The 23,251-nt window shown below is 46.2% G+C and overlaps 1 protein-coding gene across 2 annotated transcripts in view; it reads right to left on the bottom strand.

Annotated features, from left to right (window-relative positions):
• The window catches only part of LOC146198173 (uncharacterized), a 29,784-nt gene extending 17,104 nt beyond the window's left edge, over positions 1 to 12,680 (bottom strand). For both annotated transcript variants that reach the window (XM_084593559.1, XM_084593558.1), the window contains exons 1-2: positions 12,377 to 12,680; positions 6,614 to 6,949 (exon numbers count right to left, since the gene is read on the bottom strand). In XM_084593559.1, coding sequence (XP_084449685.1) covers positions 6,614 to 6,949; positions 12,377 to 12,415 — 375 coding nt within the window. In that variant the 5' untranslated portion in view covers positions 12,416 to 12,680. The remainder of the gene's footprint in view (positions 1 to 6,613; positions 6,950 to 12,376) is intronic.
• Between the last annotated feature and the right edge of the window lie 10,571 nt (positions 12,681 to 23,251).

Raw genomic sequence — 23,251 nt, 5'->3', positions numbered from 1 at the left:
TAAGGTTGAGTCGCATGTTGCCCGAGTTCGCTGTGGGAATGGAAAGTATATCCCGAAGATTGTGCGATTTTGGAAAGATGTTGCCGACAGTATTAAATTTTTATTTGCGCGGTTCTTAAGGGAGCATTTGTATGAAGTGAAGAAGTGATTTGCAACAGTGCCTTTGTACAGGTCCTTGTACGATGGAAGCCCTGGAGATAATGTACTAAAAAGGGTTAAAAGAATGAAAGTATACAGCCTGCAGCAAAGACCATCTTTTTTAAGCTGCACACAGGAACTTTGTCGGTTAAAACATTTTTAGAGAAAGAGGGATTTCTAGTCCCATGGGGTTCATACTACCTCAATTGTAAGCTGCCTGAAACCACAGATCACATATTTATTCAATGTTGGGGGGCAGTTTATTTTTGGGAAGTCCTACAAAGGACTATTGAAAAAGATTCATTATTGCGCTGTTTTTATTTACTCCTATCATGCACTAACTAGCCCGCCAAAATGCCCTCTTGGAAGATTTACCTACTGACCCATACGGCATAAGGTATCTTTTCACAGAAAACGAGGATGGAGCACCTTTTGACTACATCAAGCTGATTGGCCTCTATTGTATATGGCGGTCGAGAATGGCTGGTTATTGCTGCGACCTCGATGCACGGCCTGCGTGCATGTATTTTCGGGAGCGTGCACAGAGGTTATTGGAGGAAATAGAAAATGCAGACATGCACATCAGAATGGGTTCAACGGCAGAAACCGTTGACAATGCTTTCCTTTGAATTTGTCGAGAACTGGAAATAAAGAAAATAAAAGAAGGATGGCAAAGACGAAGAGATGCATGGCGTTATGATGGGTGTGACTAGATGAGTAAAAACAGATAAGAATGAAGATAACAGCTTGTCACCACGATGATGACCGGATGAAACCTGGCAACCAGAAGATACCAGAAGATTTGTTTGTTAGCACTACTTTGTCTAGATTGTACTTGCAAAAAAAGAAAAATATTAGTAAATAAAAAGATAAATATTAATAAATATTAAAAAATATTGTTCTTTCATTGATTATTATTTCTATCACCTCAAAATTTTTCCAGGTTATTTTAGCAATGTTAATTCCAAATTAATAAGTTACATATCATACAGTCTAAGTAAACAAGACGGATTCAGTTCTTACACATGCACTGAACTCTGGCCAATCCCCCTACTGTCGGTATAGTGCCTCTGTCGGTATGTGTCATATGCATAGAGGTGAGAAGAAGAAATGTGATCCAGGAGGCTATCGGGCCACAGGTCACCGACATCAAATGGCTGAGGTTCAGAGGCAAGCACCGCATGGCATGGACAGAAGTGATGTCTGATGTGTGACGGCGTCTTGAGTCTGTGGGATGTTTTGGTCTTCATCTCAGTCAGTGAGGTCATCTGTCGAGACTCTTGCCATGTCTTGTGGTCGTGTCGGTGACAAGCTGGGTCAATAGGGTCATTTGGCTGTGTCCCTTCGTTGCGTTTTGTGGCCGGGGCGGGGAACGAGGTAGTGGAATGGCGAGGTCGCGTCCAGTCTGACAGGCTGGGGAACAGCCAGGTGATGAACCTGCTGCCGATGGTGCAAGAAGACGCAGGGCGCTGAAGTTCTGGGCCAGGATGAGGAGAGATGGTGAACATACTTCGCACCTCCAACCAAAATTTTATGGGGCGGCAAGCTAATAAACACAAGAAAAGAGAACAGACAGAAGATGACCGATGACGATGAGATGATTTTAATGAATGCCGGCGGGCCTAGCGCGAGCGTTCCTACCTGCGCCACTTCCTGCTTCTTCCTCGTTTGTAACAATATAAACTACTTTGATTAAGTTTGATAAAGTAAGAATCACAAGTGGTGCTTCACATAAAAAACAACCAACAAAATCAAAGTAGAAAAAATGAAGCCTCCTACATAGAGATAATTGTCTTCGTCAGAACCCCTTGGTCTTACGAAATTTCTTATATCAGTGAGTGAGTGAGTATAAATGACTAGAGTTGAAATCGCCGAGCACAAATGAGTGAGTTATGAGTCGAGGAGAGCGAGCCCAAACGAATCATGAGTCGAAGTGAGAAAGACCAGATGAGATGTGATTCGAGACAAGCGAGTGAGGCCAGATGAGTTAGGAATCGAGGCGAGTCATGAGTTGCAATGTTAGTCGAGTTTGTGAGCCGCGAGTCAGAGCGAGTTGCAAGTCTAAAACGAGTTTGAGTTCACGAGTTCGGTGAGTCCAAATGTGTGTGAGTGAGCCCACAGGTTGACCAAATTTTGTGCCTGAGCCTGAGTGAGTATTCGTGATTTTGCCGAGATATGCACTCTAGAATTATAAATGCGTAGTGCAACAGCAAGCAACATCTGCAATATGGGAGCAGAAGTTCATGGCTTGTTACTGCTGGGCATCTGCACCCAGCATTAGAGCTGATGGTCAAGCATAAAATGGTCTTGCCTGTCAATTGACAGCAGACCGAGCCAGAACATGGTGCAAAGGTGCACTGTGACCAAAGCTTACATGGTGTTAATCACTTCTGCTCCCAGCTTTGCACACAAAGCTTGTGCCAGTGCTACCCCACTCCTCCAACCCCCTGAGCACCTCCTGTCAATGCAAGCGCTATTCGATCGTTGCTCCAAGAACAACATATGCCATTCTCATATCATTAACTGAAACGCCAGAACAGTGCTAGCAGGTGGAAAAGGAAAGAGATATGTCTGTCTTTCTCTTCTGTCCCATCTCACAGCGTTATTCAATCGTTTCCATTAATACAAAACAGGCAGCCTGACTCGCCCCTTTCTCACATTATCTCTCAATTTTGTAGCCCTAGTTTAGCACTTTGATGTAATAGTTAAATATATGATTCAAGAAAGTCACTTGTATGCACTGCTGTTTAAAATGCACTTCAATTGATGCTCACGAAACGCTGAGGAATTTTGGCACCTTCTCTATAGTCCATCACTGCCTACATCCTCGTCTCAGCCCTGGAGCATTGACATCTCCTGTTACACGGTGGAAAGCCATGCCACGGGCCATGCCACTGGGTGTAACAAGCTTTCTTCTCCCTAGACATATAGTATGGTGAGGCTTCGTAAAAGAAAGAATACTGTGCCTCTCCCTGGGCCACTAAGTATAAGGGCCATTTTACAGAAGTGAAGAAATAGATCAGTATATGCAGTTTTCACAGTGAAAAGAAGACGCACTTCACTTTCAAGAACACTCCTGGTACAATGCGAGGTTACATCTACCTAATTCATGCTTCATGTGTGCTTGCATGGTTTGGGACCAAATGTCAACAAAAAAGAACCTACTTCAATTCTAAAAGCAAGAAAAGATGGGGAACAGTGAAACTTGAATGTACCTCACGTGAGACAACATTCTCATGTGAGGTACAACCACAGTGTCTAGATGCACCATAGGAAAAAAGGAGAGAGCCAATTGAAGTCTTATACCAAGAAAAATTCACAGGCAATCCATAGTTTGACCAGGTGTTTATGCATGAGCACGGTTCGCTGCCACTGCATAGGCTGCCATGCACACTTTCTTACATTGTCTGATATCTCTGCTCTTTGCTGCTGTTTGCTTTCGTTAAAATGTATGGAACAAGGCATAGGACATGTGGCGCATAGACTCTGAATGTGCAACAAGTGAGGCACAGCTGCACTCACATTACTGTTCTCTCTGGTGCCATACACCGATTCCTATGGCATTTGGCACAAGCTAACAGACTACACGTATGTTCAATGAACTTCTGCTTGATTATTTACAGGTTAGTCGGCCTTTACCATCTTGTTCCTGACTGATTTGCTGCCACTGCTGCCAAGACACATTCATTGCACTTCAGACCTGGTATATTGGCCTAAGATGTCCTGACGTAATGGCGGGAAAGTGTTTCCGGACAGCACACTGTCGTTGACGTGCGCTGATTGTGAGTTTTTCTTCCAAGTCAGTTGATATTTTGAAATAACTAACTGCAAGGATGCTTAAATATAACAAGACCCCCAAAAAGAAAGACTGACATGCACTTCATGGCAGTCAAGTATGGAAAATGAGAAAGAGATCAGTCCACTCCCCTTGAGTTAGAATGAACAGGTATTCCTAATGTCCTTCTCAGTGTCACTAAAGGACTGAATTCCTTTCTTATCTTGCCCGCAAAGGTAGATGAGATGGAAAAACATATTGGAATGCTTTTGTAGTGAATATGATAAGTTTTTTTTACATGCCTTGATGCAGTTTAGAGAGAGTCTGCAATTTTAGAAAGTAATTCAGATTCGACAAAAAAAAAAAAATAGCCTCCTTGAAAGCTGAAACTGATAGCCCAGAATGGCAAAGCAGGTGCCTAAAACTAAAGCTTCATAGGATTACAATGTCGGAGGATAAAAGCCTTGAAGAGGAAATTTATCTGGTAGATGGTGAGTTGAACATTGGGCCCCTTACCGAGAAAAATGTCACAGCTCTTCAGACTGCCTTCAAAGCCGAATAGGACACCTGGCATTATTGTTCGTTTTGCCAATAAAGAGCTATGCAGCAAATGGCTTGGAAAAAAAAAAAGTGCTTTTAGGCTGAGTGATAATGGCCAATACATTTTACAAAACATGACTAGTATTTCCATTGTCAGTGTTGGCGTATTGCTTGGGTTGGGATTAATGTATTTCCAAAATTGATGGGGATTGGTATGTAGCATATTGGATAATGTGCTTGAGAAAAATAAATGCTTGGATTTGAAAATTTGTGAGTTGTAAAATTTTCAGCGTCACATTTCTCCTATGTTGTGGGAATTTTTGGTTTTTGTGGCTGATTGAAAAAGCCTTTTCTTCTTGTTGTTCAGGCGCTTTAATGTGCTATTGAACCATGGCGATATCTGGCGCTCGGTTATAGTGATTGTGGGAATGTATTTCTCGATGAGATCATGTTTCTGAAAAGTAGCCAATTAGTCTTGGATGTGCGTTGATCTACATTGATTAGAAATCAAGTACAGAATGAGTTAAGTCCTTCGTTAATGCTCTTGTAATCACCTTTATCATAAAGTGTGATTGTTTTCATTACTCTTTTTGGTTTGGGGAGGTCGCTGAGAAACGCAGCATGGATTACTGAATGATCACTTAGTCCTGCCAGATATGAAAGTGACGATGCATTTTCTGGGTGTTACGTTAGTATCAAATCAAGTACTATATTAGATGATTGAGTAGTAAGGGAGATCATTTGCGTTAAGGCGAAGGTTTGGCATGTGTCAATAGAATCATATTCGGAAGAATTGGGCGATATCTTAGACGGGTTAGACAAGCCTATTGCGGGGAAGTTAAAATCACCACGAATAAAGATAGAAGCATACGGAAGTCTCGTGATTATTGTGTGAAGTGCGCAGCGAAATAAAGAATTGAATGATGCGTCACTACCAGGGGGATGATAGCAAACAACGATTATCGACGGTGGAAATGAGGCGTTGGAGCATACGAATAATATTTCGAGAGGCGAATCAGTGTTTAAGCTGTAACAATTAAGGCTATGGTGGGCGGCTACTAACATGGCGCCGCCTCGTCTGCCAACACAATCACAGCACAAAACATCACAGTAAGGAAATATATCCTGCATTTCGTTATAGTGTGTGGATTTGTTTAATTAAGTTTCTGGTAATGCGATTACATTACATTGTCATTTCGATAAGGCTACGAGTGCATTCTGTTTTGGTAGAAGACTCCTAACGTTAGTGTAAAGAAATGAAATAGAATTTGAAACCAGGTTATGGGGGGATCAGCCGGTAGATACGGTACTACTTGTTTTGTTGCGTGATCGAATGTATATGTGTTGTTCCCTATTGTCATCTTATTGTGATGAGGAGTGAACTTTTCATTTCGGTTTTTTGCAAATTCGTTGAGGTTCTTGCGGGTGAGACGAGTGTTGTGCGAATACTCTTCAGAAATGCTGTAGTTTGTTCCTTTTAACTTCTTTGTGTTAGCGATTACTTGCTCTTTCATTTTAAAATTCGCAAATTTGACTATTATTGGTCTGTTTGTACTAGTATTGTAACGGCCGAGGCGGTGGGCCTGTTCGATACCCATTGGTTCAATGTTAACACTGAGGTTAGTGCTGCAGAGTTCGATATTTAGCTTTTCTGATTCCGCCGTTTTCTGGTTAGCGTCGTTTAGACCAAAGTAAATGAGATTGCTCCAGCGAGCGCAGTTTTTAGAGTCATTCAGTCTGAGTATAATATCAGAAATCTTAGAAGCATAGTTTTCTGCAATGTACTGGACATTTTCAAATTGAGTTTTGAGGGAGCTTAATGAGGTGCAGTCATCTTCTATTTTTGCGAGCCTTGTTTTAATTTCTTCGAACATTTTTTCCTGGTCAGCTAATTTGGTTATGGATCGTTTTAATTTCTTTTAGTAGAGAAGCCTGCCCTACATTGAGATCCTTCAGGGCTTGCAGCAAGTCATTATTATCGGCCCCACAAAAGCGGGTGAGGATAGGCCCAGGGTTTTGTTCGATGTCACCGCACAGCGGATGAAGATTAATCAGCACATGTGTACGATCAACCGTAAAAGCAAATAAGCTTCGTGGACTAGGCAGCACAGCAAGACCAGCATATCTGGTTCGCATTGTGAAAAGTGCCTAATTATTTACCTGCACATGGAAAAGGTGAGGCATATCAAATCTGGCCGATGCTATGCCGCCGAGCCCACTGAAGTGGGTGTTCATTTTGGGACGTTTTATATAGAGTGGCATTGCTGACGGTGACAGGCGCACAGGTACCACACAGCTGGGCGGGTCCAGAGGTGGCGCTGTAGAGCAGAATTGTGGATCAGGTGTCGGCGGTTCCTGGGACGGTGACGGGCGGTGCAGTGGGTGCCGCACTTCCGTGATGATGGCGGGTAACAGGGTCTGCAGGTTTGGAGTGGCAGGGGTCACGGCGCAACCGATGATGAGACCGTATGGCCAGCAGCACGCCAGGATGAGCATCTGTCCATCGAAAAGGTGAGGATCAAATCTGGTCGATGCCATGCCGCCAAGTCCACGCATCTGCTTTCGACCTTGCTAAAAAAGCATTTTTCTGTGCCGCCACATTCACATATTCCACATAAGATCAACACTGGTGATGCGACCCTGGTCAAACAGAAGCCCTACTAAGTGTCATCTGCCAAGCATCAGGCAATCAACGAACAGGTCTAGGACATGTTGAAGAAAGGTGTTATATGGGTATTCTCCAGTGCTTGGGCTGCCCCCGTCACCTTAGTGAAGGAAAAGGACAGCTCACGGAGATTTTGTGTTGATTACCGTTGGTTAAACACTGTAAAGGTAAGGACGTTTACCTGCTCTTCCGCGTATCAACAATGCTGTAGACTCTTCAATCTGCTTCTTATTTCTCATCTGTAGACCTGCAGTCTGGCTATTGGCAGATTCCAATCCATCCGTTCGACCAAGAAAAAACATTTGTGACATCTGATGAACTTTACGAATTTAATGTGCTGGCCTTTGAGTTGTGCAATGCACCAGTGACGTCTGAACAATTCATGGACATGACCCTGCATGGCTTAAAGTGGGAGATATGCATGCGCCACCTGGATGATGTAAACATTTATGGGAAGACATTTCGGGAGCATGATGAGCGGCTTAGTCCTGTGCTGGACTGTATTCAAAAGGCCAGTCTAATTTTAAGCTCTAAAATGTGTCATTTCGGCGAGCGGCAGACCATGGTGCTGGGATTCTTAGTGGATGGGGGACGGTGTTTGGAAGTCCAGGAAGTCACCCAAATTGCTCATATGTTCATTTCCCTCCTTAAAAAGACGATCGTTTGTTTGGTTTTCGGCATGAGAGTCATCCTTTCGACAATTCAAGTTTCTGCTAACCTCTGGTCCTGTCTTACGCCATTTCAATCTCGCTGCTACTGCTGATGTTCACACCAATGCAAGCGACGTGGGCATCAGCGCGTTGTTCGTCCAGTTTCAGATCAGTGGCCAACATGCTGTTGCATACATTAACTGCACTTTAATGATAGCCAAACAGGACTACACAGTGACAAAAGTAGAATGTCTTGCCATCATCTTCGCTGTTAACAAGCTCCAACCCAATTTCTTTGGCCGCCACTTCAACGTAGCTACCGACTATCACTCTCTTTGTTGAGTTGTTGGTCTTTGCAAACCCTCAGGTCGAATAGCAGGCATTAAGTATCCAAGAATACGACTTTTCTATGTCCTATAAGAATGGTCACCACCAAGCTGACGCTGACTGTTTTCCCCAATTTCCTCTTTCTTGCACGGCAGTAGCTGAAGACGATCTAGATAACTGCCTCGTGCCTGTGACTGAAACATTGCCAGACCATGCAGAGTTCCAGCAAGAGCAATGCCAAGGCCCCACTCTGACTCTGTTGTTTGATAAGGGGCACAAGTCTGCACTTAACATGCTGTGCATAAGACATCCATCAGCCGTTACCACGCGCACACTGAAACACCGCAGCGCGCATTCAACCTCCACCGGGAGGAGAGCACTTCGCTGCAAGGACACATACCTCCAAGTTCACAAAGGAGACGTTTATTGAAACGCCATCCTCCAGCGGCACACACACACACACACGCACACACATACACATATTTACAAACGCACATACACACACATACGCACACACATACACATATATACAAAACGCACATACACACAATACGCAGTCACCGTGTCAAGGGAGCGCGCGAGGAGCTAGGCTCCCCTGCGCGCACGAAGTGACACGGAGTGCGCGCCGCAAGCACGCAAGGGCATGCTGTGATCTCTCTCTCGCAGTGACCAGAGGGTTCCTTTGAGAGAGGGTGGGCAACCACCGCAAGGTACGCCTGTCGCGGATCGTTGGATCACGATCGACAGGCTCGAGTTGCGCTCTCAGGTACGACCCGGAGCAGACGAACTCGAGTACACACTGGTCTGCGCGGACAAAGGCCGGCATACAAGAACAGTAGCGTACGCACCTTACGATGTCTCGGAGGAGTCTCTCTCTGAGCTCCGCTCGGACAGTCGCGCGAGCGCGGCTGTCGAAGCGGTGCCGTCTTCCCGCCAAAAGGCGCCAATGAGAACAGCCACTGGGACGCCAGGGCGGAGCTGTGGCCCGAACGACAGTGACAAGTCGTCCGAGCCTCTCTCCGCCGCCTCAGGCGGGAGAAAGGGAACGGGGAGAACAACTGGGAAGCGGGCGGCGGCCGCGCGAAGGGCAGCCGCAGCAAGCCCGAATCCCACAAGGTCAAAGGTTGTACACGACAACAGAGGACCAGCCACCGGCTGGTTTTCTTCAACAGGTCAAGCCCCCACATCGCCTTTTGAGAAAATTGGAATAAATTGTCAGACTGCAGCTGCTGGATTATCGTGGCTGTTTATTACTTGACCCTATATGTGGAGACGGCTGTGCTTGTTTCTGTTAGCAGCTGACGTGTCTAACCTTTTGTTACACCAAATTGTTGTTCGTCATGGTGTGCCTCCGAGTGGCTATCAGTGACCGCGGTCGGCACTTCACTGCAGATATTGTGGAACAATTGCTCCATCTCTGAGCTTCAAATACCTTCAATCTACTCCCTACCATCCACAGACAGATGGCCTTACAGAGCGCTCCGACTGGACATTCATCAACATGATGTCGATGCATGTGGCGACAGATCACAAGACCTGGGACGCCATCTTGCCATTTATGACTTACGCCTACAACATAGCTAAGCTCGAAGTGACTGAATACTATGTTTTTTTTGTTATCTATATATGTTTACCACCAATTTTCCTGGACACAACTCTTCCATTCTCCGTGCACGATGACCCATCCGTGTCAAGACCTCTCGGTCTCACTGAAGAAGCATGTCACCTTGCTCGTTTGTAAACTGTCACCTCCCAAGACTGTGCAAAGGTCCGATATAACACAGCGTATGCCGCAGACACTTCAGAACTAGGAGATTTCGTTTCACTTTGAATGTCATTATGACACCACAGACTGAATCAAAAGTTCTTGTGGCAATATGCCAGACCCTTTGCTGTTCTAAGCCGAATGAGTGACGTAATTCCTATGTATTGCTAAAGCAACATCAACGAATCGCTGCTCTTTGACGACGCAGCTGGCTCATGCGGCAAGAGTGAGGCACTCCTATCCTAAACCTTGTTGACTCACTCAAGGACGAGCTTCATCTAAACCGAGGACAACTGTTTAGCCAATTACTCTGCACAAGAGAAAGAGAATAACGAGGTGGAAGCGCGAGGACTAGGAACAGTGACAAGCCTGACTCTGACTGTTCCTGGTATTCGGTGTATGCCCTGTTTATTCTGAAAATATTAAGCCCACCCTCGTGACAATATTATGGGATCTTCAAGCCATCTGTTTATATTGAGATAATCATGTGTAATGGATTCTTGAATATTAATATAACAATGTCTACTTATATTGAGATACTCATGTGTAGTGGATTCTTGAACATAATATAACAATGTCTACTCAAGTTACCTCAAACACGATTGAGCTCTTTATTGTCAGTATCCCTTCCTCTGTACAGCACAATGAAATGATTCCTGTAATGTATTTTTTGAGCTTCAATTACAATACTGTATTCAGTTTTCTAATCTGCAGTGTCTACTTTTCTTTTGTAGGTCGCCAAACTGAACCCAAGATTAAGGCATGTTTAGCCTGATCAATCGATTAATAGACGTTGCCCTGCACCCACATTAAGTATGGAGAGTCTCCACATAAGGATTCTTTGCATTCGTATTTACCTACTTGTCTTTTATTTTTTGCCACAATTCTGTGCAAAGTTTTTGTTTTTTCTGAAAGCATTATTCAGTGCTTTGCGCGAGACTTTCCTGTTTCCACCTTGGTTTTCTTTAATGTCCTTTTTGTCTTGCCTGCTATCAACGTCTTGAGCATAAATGTTTTTCTGACTGACAGAGTCAGCACTGTCCCTGGATGAAGGTATGCCTTTTCTACTCCCACGACATGTGCTGCAGTGGCATAAGGGAATGTATGCCCAGTTCCCATCCCAAAGGCTGCAGGTTCAAGTTTTGTTCTCTGCATGTTTATTTCTCTTTTTTTTTCCATCCCTCCACAATGGCCTCAAATGGGCAAGGTCTGTACCGACATGGCGCCGTTCGTTTTATTCTCTGCATGTTTTTATTTGATTTTTTTTTCTTTCATCCCTTCTCAGTGGCCTCAGATGGACTATGTACAGGCTTTTGCAGATATGGGGCCTCAAGTGTTCAAGCATTAGAACTTTGTCATAGTGTGCAAATAATGTGCCAAGTGAAAATATTTTTGCTTGGATAATAGCCAGGAGTCATTCTGTGTACGGTGTTGTAAATACAAAGTACCTCTTTACCACGTCGGTGGCTTTTGTGTACTGTCTCGAATCCATGTGCACAGTAACTGAATGTTCTGAATGAATTATTTAGTTAATTTAATTGCAAATGTGCAAGGAGGTAGCATTCTTTATTTCTTGTAGAAATTCAATAGGTAGAGGGAACATTTTCTTCATTCCAACTGGAAGCAGCGCTTAAAAAATATTATTAGGACATCATCGAGATTTATTTTGTCTGAATACAACATCATCTGCAAAATAATTCTTCAGATTACCTTGTGATAAGGGCATTTATTCATGTATAAAATGATACACCATGCATTTAGGGGTGAATTGTGTTACTTTATGGTGTGTTTCATAATTTCATTAGCAGGAAATAAAGTCACTGCACATGAATTATTTTACATATTCTTGCAAGTTCAGATTACTTCCCCTTCCTTGTTAATTACAGGTTCTACTGAATGTATTGGTATTACATTGTATGGCAGACCTGCAAGTTGGCTCCTGCACTCATTCTACATCCTGTCGTAGCCACAGTGAAAGTGTACTAGAGATCATTATACAGTGCACTGACTGCCAAGGAAAACGACATTCTCTAGTTAGTAGGAGGAAGAAAAAACTGTGAAGGTCTTGCGTTGAGAAAGCGTTGTAGGAAATACCACAGTTGTAGATGAGTGCCAAGTGTACAGTCATCATTTCTTGAGATTCGGTCTGTCTGGACCTCTAAAAAAATGTTTTTGCCATGAAACTGTCATTTGATAATCCATATGTAATTCTTAGTCAGTTCTGGCCCACACGAGTCTCTCTGAGCAGCGCAGCCTGTTCACCAGGGCCCGGGAGGCAGCCCAAGCCAATGGTATCCTGAACTGAGGAACCCACCCACGCTATTTTGTTAACCAAATGAAGTTTACTCTCTCTCCCTCCATTAACTACTACGTATGATCGTGTGTATGTGCCTGACTTGTGGATCAATTGCCAGCAGAACCCGCAAGGCTAACCCCACCTGTAGCCACGGCAACAATCACAACCTCTACCAGCAGGAGTGTGACAATCATGCATTAAGAATAGGATTGGCACCCACCTCGCCGCTTTCGTCATTCACTTGAAACACCGGAGACATCAAATTACAAAGAACAGGACACCGCCTTTACCAGACGTTCAGCATCTAGAGTGTTCATTCGGCAATTTTCGGTCGGTGGCACATTCAGAACATAACGGCGGGAAACGCGAGAAGCAAATCACGGTCCTTTTTCATGCGCGATGGACAATGCAGGGTACGATAAGCTAAAGTGACGTGACGCCTGTGACGCCGAAGTCGCCCGGCAGTGGCGACATAACTTCAACAACTTTATATGCACGGTTCATGTTTATGAGACCCACAATCTTTCGCCAAGACCAATCTCTCTATGGACTGGATGGATGGATGGATGGATGGATGGATGGATGGATGGATGGATGGATGGATGGATGGATGGATGGATGGATGGATGGATGACTAAACTTTAATGTCCAACAGATAAGGTGATCCACCCACCCCCCGACACGCAGGTCAAGGGGCGGGTGCCGCCGCCTCAGAGGCAGGCCGGGAGGTCTTGGGTCCCAGCAGCCTCTTCAGCCAGTTGGACGAGTAGGAGCTGGAGGTCAGGGTCCGAGCTGCGCAGCAGGGTCTCCCAGGTGTCTCTACAGCCTATATTGTTCGTCCTCCTGGGAAAATACGGGCATTCCCATATTATGTAGTCGAGGGTCCCTCTCGCCCCACAAAGATTGCACTTGTCACTCCTAGCTTCAGGGAACATGTGGTTCGCCATAACCGGGTGCGGATATGTATAAGTTTGCAGTCGCCTCCACGCCACTGCTTGTCTGCTGTTTAATTTCGGGTCTGGTGGGGGTACCAGTCTACGATCCAATCTGTAGTGCTGCGTGATCTCCCCATATTTTAGCAAACGCTCTCCGCTTCCTCGGTCATCAAGTGGCCCTATAGCGGCTCGGCGGTAGAGATATCGAGCCAGCTTGTGGGCCGCCTCGTTGCCGGGGAAGGCTTCGTGCGCAGGAGTCCAAATTATTTGAATTTTCCTATCCAACTTTTTCTGGCCTAGGATTCTGGCTGCTAAGGGCGAGATCCTGCCCTTGCTAAAATTTTGCATGGCAGTTTTGCTGTCACTGATGACAAACTTCGCTTCCGTTCCGACGCAAGCTAATGTGATCGCAGTTTCCTCGGCTATTTCTATGCTCCGCGCGCGCAAAGTGGCAGCTGTCACGGGATTGCTCCGGCCGCTAACGAATTGCTACCGTGAAACTGCCACCACCTCCCGCCGCGTCTACATAGGCCACTTCATGTTCCGAAATTTCGCCGAATCTAATTTCTAATGCTTCGGCTCGTTTTTTCCTCCTGTCTTTGTTATATTCCGGGTGCATGTTTTTTGGCAGCGGGGGAATCACCAAATTTTGTCTGACTTCTCTAGCTACCTCCACCTTGACCGGGGGACCCCTATCCGGATTTATTCCAACTTTCGTCAAAATGACTCTTCCTGTCTTCGTGGTGCTAAGTCTCTCAATTTGAGAGGTTCGCACCGCTTCCGCAAGTTCTGCCCATGTGTTGTGTACCCCTAGAGCCATCACTCTCTCTGTGGATGTGCATATGGGCAGTCCCAGCGCTCTTTTTATGCATTTTCTCATTAGTGACTCAATTTTTTCTTTTTCCACCGTTTTCAAATCTAGATACGGCGTTGCGTAGCTCACTCGGCTGAAGATGTAGGCCTGTATCAGTTTCATCAAATTTTTTTCCTTTAACCCTCGGCCTCTGTTCGCCACCCGCCTAATTAGGCTCAGGGTCTGATTCTCCAGCCTCTGATTCTCCAGCCTCTTGATGGTCTCGCCATTATGTCCGTGTGACTGGAGAATCAAGCCCAAGTTTCTGATTTGCTCGACTATTGGTACCTCGTTACCCGCCACTTTAATTTTGATCTCCGACGGTGCCTTGCACCTTAAGTGCTTCGGATTGTATATAAACAATTCTGATTTCTGCGGCGAGCATGCTAGGCCTCTCTCTGCCGCGTAATCGACTATAATGTCGGTGGCGGCTTGGAGCAGGTTTTCGACGCACGAATCACTTCCCCGGTTGACCCAAAGGGTGATATCATCCGCATATATACTAAATTTTAATCCTTCGAGCTTTGCCAATTGCTCGGGGAGTTCCCTCATAGCCACGTTGAAGAGTAGGGGGGACAGCACTGATCCCTGGGGCGTACCCTTACTCCCTAGCTCTATTGCGGGGGATTCCAGCGTCTGGAACTTCATGCAGGCCGTTCTACCCGTCAGAAAGTCCCTGATGTACCGATATGTCCTGGTACCTACATTAATCTTGTTCAGCCCTTCCAGGACCGCCTCATGTTTTACGTTGTCGAAAGCCTTCGTGAGGTCGAGCCCCAAAATTGCTTTCGCATCTTTAGACTTTGAGTCTATTATGTCATGTTTGATTTGGAGCATGACGTCCTGCGTACACAAGTGAGGACGGAACCCGACCATCTCATGTGGCCACAGATCACCCTGCTCCATGAAACTCATCAGTCTGGTCTGGACGACGTGCTCCATCAATTTCCCCACGCATGAGGTTAAGGAAATTGGTCGTAAATTTGCTAGTTGAGGAGGCTTCCCTGGTTTCGGTATTAAAATAATGCTTGCCGTCTTCCACTGTTGTGGGAGCTCGCCTTTTTCCCAACATTCCTGCATATACTCCGTTAGATAACTAATGGAGTCATCATCTAGGTTCCTGAGCATTTTGTTCGTTACTCCGTCAGGGCCTGGAGCCGACTTCGTTTTAAGTCTTACAATCTCCGCCCTCACTTCCGCTTCTGTGATGGGGGCGTCCAGCACCTCATTAGGCGCTCCACCATAGTCAGGAAGTGGGGTTCGTGAAGTTTCCCCCACATACGTCTCCCTTCGAAAGCGTGCCTCACTTTTGCCAATCTTATACCAGATTGCGTCTTCGAGTTGTCTGGGTCCAACAAGTGCCGGAGGAAGCTCCACGTCTTGGAGAGGTTCATGCTCCCCTCCATTTCGTCACACTTGTTGTCCCAATTTTGCTCGCATAATTTGAAAGTATAGTCTTCGATTTCCTTATTATGTCGCGCAATCCTTCTTCTGAGGTTGCGGTTCCATTTCCGCTTTTTGAGACGACGCTGCATGCTCTGCTTAGCTTCCCACATATGCAGAAGACGGCTGTCCGCAATCTCCGGGGCGTTATCACCTTCGAGCAATTTTGTTGCCTCTCTAACGTCCGATTTGAGCGCCGTCGCCCATTCCTCGATGCTTCTGATAGGCTCTAGTTCCTGAGCCCTCCTGATATCTCTAAATTCATCCCACTCAACGACGGCCGGCGCGCGAGCCCGGCGTGTTTTAACGCCTTTCCTCAGTGTGGAGACAATTATGTAGTGGTCGCTGCCAAAATTTTGATCCGAATTATACCATTCTAGACCTTTTACGTTTTTCGAGAATGTTAGGTCTGGGGATGTATCCTTACTGACGCTATTGCCCACACTCGTTGGGCTCTCGGGGTCCATGTGCAAAGTGAGCCATAGGTCATGCGTATCCTCCCACAGCTGTCTACCTTTTGGGCACTGGTGTGGGTACCCCCATTCCTGGTGATGTGCATTAAAGTCCCCCACTATCAACAGTGGCTGGTTGTTTGAAATTTTGAGGGCCTTGCGAAGCAGAGCTCTGAACCTCACCTTCCTTTGCCTGGGTGAGCTGTATAAATTTAGAATGAATAGACTAGGGTCTTTCTGTTTTCCGGCTAAAACTTCTACAAACACGTTCTCGATCTCTCTCGACTCTAGATCGTGTTCAATGGCTGCAATGTTTCTTTTCACGAGTTTTGTGACTGAGGATTTCTCTCCCCTGCCACTATGAAATGCCTGATATCCCGACAATTTTGCGGGCCCCCCGGTTTCTTGGAGAGCAATTGCCAATGGAGTCTCATCAAACAGCAAAAGGTACTGTTGCAGAATCGGCCGCTTGCGCCGGAAGCCGCGACAGTTCCACTGCCAGATTTGATTTTCATTTGCGCGCCTGGACATTTTGCAGTTGCGAGACGACCTGTTCTATATTTTGTTGACACCCGTTTATGGCGGCCATCTCATTCCTTAACCTTTGGCATTCCTCGGCCTGTTTCTGAACTGCCCCGAGGACAGCTTGAATTTGGGTGTTGATATGATTCATAAATTCACTCATCTTGGCATCTAACCTTTCCAAATTTTCCATCCTTTTATCCATAGCCTGAATAGGGTCGGTGTCTTGAATTTTGCGTTTCACCGGTGGTGGGAGGGACGGCTCTGTGACCATCTTATCCTGTCCCTGCGGCTGTTGACGTACCGCTTGAGAGGTCGTTTGTCTAATGGGTTGTTGCGGAGGAGGTGTTGCCTGCCTCTGTGATTTCTTTAAGTTTTGGATCTCGGACCGCTGCGATTCGACTATCCCCGTTAAGTTTTCGATCATTTGCTTTAATTTCTCAATTTCCTCGTCACGTTTACCCCTGTGATTATTTTCCTGGGAGACCTTGCCCGCAAAACTCACACCCTTACGTTCCTTGCTCCTACCTCGTCTCCATGCGTTGGCAGTATCCCTTGAGCTTGAGCGTCCCCTGGACTGGCTCCTGGCACAAGAATCGGAGCGGTCTCTGGGCGGCGGCGGTGGTCTGCCTTGTTTCGTTTCCAGAATCGGGAAAGAGTCCTCGCGGAATTCGAAGTCTTCTTTTACTTTCGGTTCGCTTTTCCGACTCTGATGTCCCCACCAGTCGTCGCTGCATGTTCCATCGTCTCCCAATGTCGCTTCTTCACTTCGTAGGGAGTGCGGAAAAGTTCTCGACACTTGGGGTCTCCTAGTGCATGGCCTTTGCCGCAGAGCTGGCATGTTGGTTCACATTTGTGTTCTCTTGACGGGGTCTCTTGACGCAGCCACGGCACTTGACGTTCGTCGGATCCGGGCACACGTCCTCGCGATGACCGAGTCGGCCACAGGCGACGTATACTTCGTATTTTTTGCGGTACAGCTGGCACCTGTGCGGCGTCCCGTTGAGATAAATCTATCTTGGCACTTCTTTCTCCTCGAAGAGAATGAAGATCGACTTGGAATCTTTGCCCCTGCGGACGCCTCGAATCTCGGGGTTGTCCTTGCGATCTAGGCGGTATAGAATTTCTTCGACAGAATATCCGAGCGGAACCCCGTGGATGACTCCCTTGCCGCAGTGCTCGGGGGTGGCCACGTAGGTAGAAGTGTCCACTTTTTCACCGTCGAACATGAGGTGTTTCACGCTCACGTACTTCGGCTTCCTCTCCGCACTTGTAGTGATGACCAGAACGGAGTGCTGCTTCATATTTGGAATTATTATATCTTAAAGGGCCACTGTCTAGGGAAGGCCCTTTTAAGCAAAGGCGCCCAGTGTTTCGATCAGGTACCGGAGATAGTCTGTGCAAAATGCTACAGTCACACGCGCGCCGCAAAGCATCAAAAATACAATTCAAAGCTCTCTCATGCTTTCCTTTGGGAAGCCAGTTTCCCCGTTTCCTGCGCTGGCCCGACGCGCCCCAGTAATGACGTACGTACCGCGAACGACGTCCATTGGTCCGTCTCGCTGACTGATGGGAGAAGGATGGGTGTCTACCACTCGCTGAGCGCTTTTCCCTCGCCACGCGCTCCCTCGGCCGTTTTTTTTTTTTTTTTCGCGCTCGCGGAGTGCCACGCCCCACCTCCCGCCAAACGCGGAGGAGGAAGGGGAATTTGTCTTACGGAGGCTAGACCGCTAGACGACCTCGGGCAGGAGAGTGAAAAACCTTTGCGAGGGAACGGAAGGAGAGAAGCATGACAGAATCGGGTGATTGCGGTGGCTCTAACTAAAAACATTTTGCGGCCTTGCGTTCTAGGGGCGAAGTCTCACAGTCACCGGGGAAGAAAATATTTTCGACTGGAGGGTAGCCACCATACGGAGGGTGGACAGTGGGCCTTTAAAGATATTTTTGCAGATCCTGAACGCGCAATCACGTGACACAGAAGTGACGTAGACCTACGTCACTTCTGCGTGTACTGTTGACGTTTCTTTTTTATTATTATTATTATTATTATAATTATTACTGTGGTAGCGAGAAAAGCGCTTAGCCGTCGGAGCGCGGCTGCGAGCTTCCCTTCACCGCCTCCTGGCTGTTCCTGGCCCTACGGGCGGGGCTGGGACGGTAGGTCAACGCCGCTTGCGGCGGGGGCTAGCCAGCCACCGAATTTTTATCTGTTGTAGGCCCTCATTGCACCCGCCACAGCTTAGGTGGTGGACGACGGCTGTTGTTGCGGCGCGCGTCTTTCTCTCCCTCTTCTTTTACTTTTCTATTTTCTCTTCTGTGCGCACGAAGCAGCGGAGGTGGCTCAGCTACAGAGCCAGTAGCAGGCCCGTGCATTTTCTTTTCCTTCCCCAGGAGGTCGAAATTACTCCGCAGCCCTCCACTACGGCTCCTCTTTCTCTGTTTCCACTCTCACTCCCATCTTCCTCCCTTCCATTACGGCGCGGTTCAGGTGTCCACAGAAACAAGTGCGACAGTGTTTTACTTAAGTGTTTACTTAAATTGTTTTACTTAATACAAGAAAAAAAACAACAACAAAGACATATTTAAAAATAAAAGATAATAGCGTTTCACAGGAAGCCAGCATGGATGCGCCATTACAATGGCGCATGCATGCTGGCTTCCTGGAGCGGTGCTGGAGCAGTGGGTGCATGCTAGAGCAGTGGGTACTCGTTCAATTTGCTAGTTCAAACGGCCTTACTCATTTGGTTACGTAATTTCAGCGAGTATTCCCGTATTCGTTGGCAACTCAGTATTGCCAAGTATTGCCATCGCAAAGTAGGGCGCTGAAAATTTGACACGCGCGCAGTGAAATGGTGATTCACAAATTCCATTTGTTATAAAATTGTATGGTTGACTGAAATAGTTTTATTTCTCTACCGCTAACTGTTCGTCTGTGCTAACTCTCATTATAATTGTGGCCCCAATTAAGTGTCTTGAGCGTATTTCTCTGCACACCTCTGGCGTCAACGTACAACACTGCACACAAGAACCAGTCAAAATTGGATACTGAATGGCCCACGTTTTCGCCATTTGAACTCCCATTCAATATCTAAACTCTATGTTACGCCAGCTGGATCAGCACGAGTGTCAGCAACAGGGGCGGAAAACGTAGCTCACTGCTTCTCCGCTTCAGGATACCAAAAGTGTGACCAGAACTCCTTTGTGAGGTGGCGTGCATCGTCCGCTATTGTTGCCACCTGATCCATATGCCATCCAATGCGCCCTGTTTAATGGTAAGTCCGACCAAGAAACTGTTACTAACATAGAGGCCATCGGATACAACTTATGTAATTCAGTTCTTTTCGTTTCAGCCCTCTGAGAGTATATCATGTCAGCGGATTTAGGTCATCCTGCAGCGTTCGGCTCTCTGGTACATGCAGTTGTCAGTTCGAGGTGGCACTTAATACCTAATACTTAATACCAGTTAACTGTGTATTCAGGTTAGAAAGTGAACCAGCTAAAATTATAAGCTAAGACCATAAGACGCAAAAGGTAGCACGGGCTACAAAACCTTAGTCCGATTTCACTTACGCATACTCGAAGAAGATCAGTCAGTCAGTTCAGGCGTTCAGTCGTGTCCGACTCTTCGTGACCCTATGGACCATGTCACGCCACGCTTTCCGGTCTCTCACTATCTTCTTAACATCACATAGCTTCATCTGCAATGCCTCGAGAATGCCATCTAACCATCGCGTTCGCTGCCTACCCCTTCTCCGGCGACCCTCAACCTTTCCCAACATCAAATCTTTCTCCAGCGACTCCTCTCTTCTCATCAGATGACCAAAGTAGCTGAGCTTTAACTTTAGAATTTGACCCTCCAATGAGCAGTCAGGGTTTATGGTCGACAATATCGACTGATTTGATCTTCTGGCAGTCCAAGGAACTCTTAAGAGTCTTCGCCAGCACCACAATTCAAACGCGTCAATTCTTCGGCGGTCAGCCTTTTTCACAGTCCAACTCTCGCATCCATACATCACAACTGGAAAGACCATAGCACGGGTTATACGGATCTTGGTTGGCAGACTAATGTCTCTGCTCTTTACTAGGCGGTCAAGGCTAACCATTGCTCTCTTTCCCAGAAGCAGGCGTCTCCTAATTTCATGGCTGCAGTCTCCTTCCGAGGTAATCTTGGCGCCCAAGAACAGAAAATCTGTCACAGCTTCCACTTCTTGTCCATTGATGCTCCAGGACTTGATAGGGCAAGACGCCATGATCTTCGTCTTTTTAATGTTCAGTTTAAGCCCAAACTTCTCACTCTCTTCTTGTACGCGCATCAGAAGTCTCTTGAGTTCCACTTCACTTTCTGCCATTAAAGTGGTATCATCCGCATATCTAAGGTTGTTGATACGTTTTCCAGCAATCTTCACTCCAGCTGAAGACTCGTCCAGACCGGCCTTCCTCATGATGCACTCCGCATATAGGTTAAATAGGCAGGGCGACAGTATGCAGCCTTGCCTCACCCCTTTCTCAATCGGAAACCAATCAGTAAGACCATGCCCAGTTCTGACTGTGGCCTCTTGCCCTTCATACAGGTTCCTGAGGAGACAGATGAGGTGAATTGGAACTCCCATCTCTCGGAGAGCTTGCCACAATCTGCTGTGATCTACGCAGTCAAACGCTTTCGCATAATCAATAAAGCAGAAGTAAATGGGTTTCTGGAACTCTCTTGCTTTTTCCATGATCCAGCGAAGGTTGGCAATTTGGTCTCTAGTTCCTCTGCCCTTGCGAAACCCAGCTTGCACGTCCGGAAGCTCCCGATCCACATACTGCTGCAGCCTACCTTGCAGGATTTTTAACATCACCTTGCTAGCATGCGAAATAAGCGCGGTGTTTATTTTATTATTATTATTATTATTATTATTATTTTTGCTCTTTATCAGGTCCGCATAGCGTGCTTACAACGAACAATTTCTCGAGGCGCATATCCCCTATTGCTTCCAATTTCTGGCCCTTTAATTGTGGCGGGCACGCAGTGAACGAGAAAACAAACTTTATGTCTGCCCCCACATTGGAAACGATTGAAACGGTCGGCATCGTAAACGAATTCAAGGCATCTCCACACGCAGGCGACACGACAAATCTTGTATTTGAGAACCTCATGGTGCCTATCACTAGAGCCAAATGAAGGTGGTACTTTGTGTACACTCCTTTTTCTTTTTTTGCTTTTGCTGAGCACTGAAACAATAAATTTGGCAGCAGAGCTATTTAGGCTTGAAGCTTCTCATTGGGTATGACCTCATACGAGCTCTGAGGTTTCACTTATTTTATTTACCTACAGGGTAGCGCCAAAGTCTACGCGAGCTTTTTAAAGGGCACTCCATCCATACAAACATATGGGAAAGAAGGAACTCTAATTGTGGATAACGAACGCTCCAAAGAAATTCAATCGATTTATGGATATTAATTTAGATTGCGGTGCATATGTGATGACCCTCATTTATTCTACTTCGTTAAAATTAATAACTTCGGTTGAGAAAAAAAAAAGGCATCTTTTCTGGCGCCCTCTGTTGACTAGAATGGTTAATTCCTCTTTGAGGGTGGTTCTATATTCACTCGCTAAACGCCGCTGCTATACCGACTAAAGTGGAGTAACTGTGCAAGCTCACTACGGGAGCCAGAGTTCACCGTTTGTTTTCCCCGAGCCACCCGCGACCACATATGCAAAGCATCAACTCTAAGGCATCCATGCAGTGCGGAGAAGCCAACTTCCTTGCACCCTTTGGCACTCGACTGCAGCCTTAAACGCCCTAGTTTGCATACCGTTCCCAACTTTGACAAGCTTCCTTTGATGCCCGCTTGCGCGTAAGCTTTAGAAAAAATATTTTATGTCTAGGACCTGCAAATGTATGATGATGATTATTTTTTTCTATTCATTCATTCATTCATTCATTCATTCATTCATTCATTCATTCATTCATTCATTCATAAATCTTTTTTCATAAGGGTGACTTGAAGCCTAGAAGGTAAGGGGGTGGGTTGGGTGACGTTGAGGGCGCCAGACTCCGACATGATAAGGAAGTAATAATGTCAAAAGTACAAAAGTAGGTTATAGTTAATTTCATAATCATTTAGTCACTGAGCTCAGTCATGTACATATGTCTGCCTTGCTGTGCACAGACCACAACGACGTTTCTCTAGTAGGATTTAAGATAACGATCTGTGAACAGTTAAAAATTACAGCCGGTATATACAAGACAGTGTTGCTATCAAAATGAATTTCAAACCTGTTGTACATGCACATAGAAAAATTGACAAACTTGCCTATATCACTTCTCAATATGTTGGCATTCACATGCAGTAAACAATAATTCTTTTATCATTTTTGTAGAATTGCAGAAGCAAAATCTGAGATCTGCCCTAAAGTTTCTTCCCTCAATCGCAGTACTCATTGGCATCCACCCAAGCGCAGTCAAACTATTTCACTATAGCCAAACCACTGTAGCCAAACAGCTACAAAGGCAACTCCGACATGAAGTCTAGCAGGACACTAATTCATTCATTCATAAACCTTTATTCATGAGGATGACCTGAGGCCTAGAGGGGAAGGGGGTGGGTTAGGTGAGGTTGAGGGCGCCAGACTCCGACATGAAGTCTAGCAGGGCACTAAGCTTGCGCTTGGCGTTGGTATTGGGGGCTGTCCAGTCTTCGTAGCTCTGAATGTGGTGAGCAGATGTGTAGCGTGCGCGGAGGCCAGCCGTGCCAGGACAGGTCCAGACCAAGTGCTGCAGGTCAACGGAGTCAGCAGGGCAGTTGGGGCAGCTGATCTTGGTTCGGCGCCATTGACTCAGGATGTCCGGTGTGTACGCTGCACCGGCTCGCGCCTTGTGAGTTAGAACTTGGGCTGGACGAGA

The sequence above is a fragment of the Amblyomma maculatum genome, chromosome 2, assembly GCF_055883805.1.
Source record: "Amblyomma maculatum isolate TAMU_Amacu chromosome 2, ASM5588380v1, whole genome shotgun sequence".
Taxonomy (NCBI): Eukaryota; Metazoa; Arthropoda; class Arachnida; order Ixodida; family Ixodidae; genus Amblyomma; species Amblyomma maculatum.
This window is presented reverse-complemented; position numbering and strand designations above follow the sequence as displayed.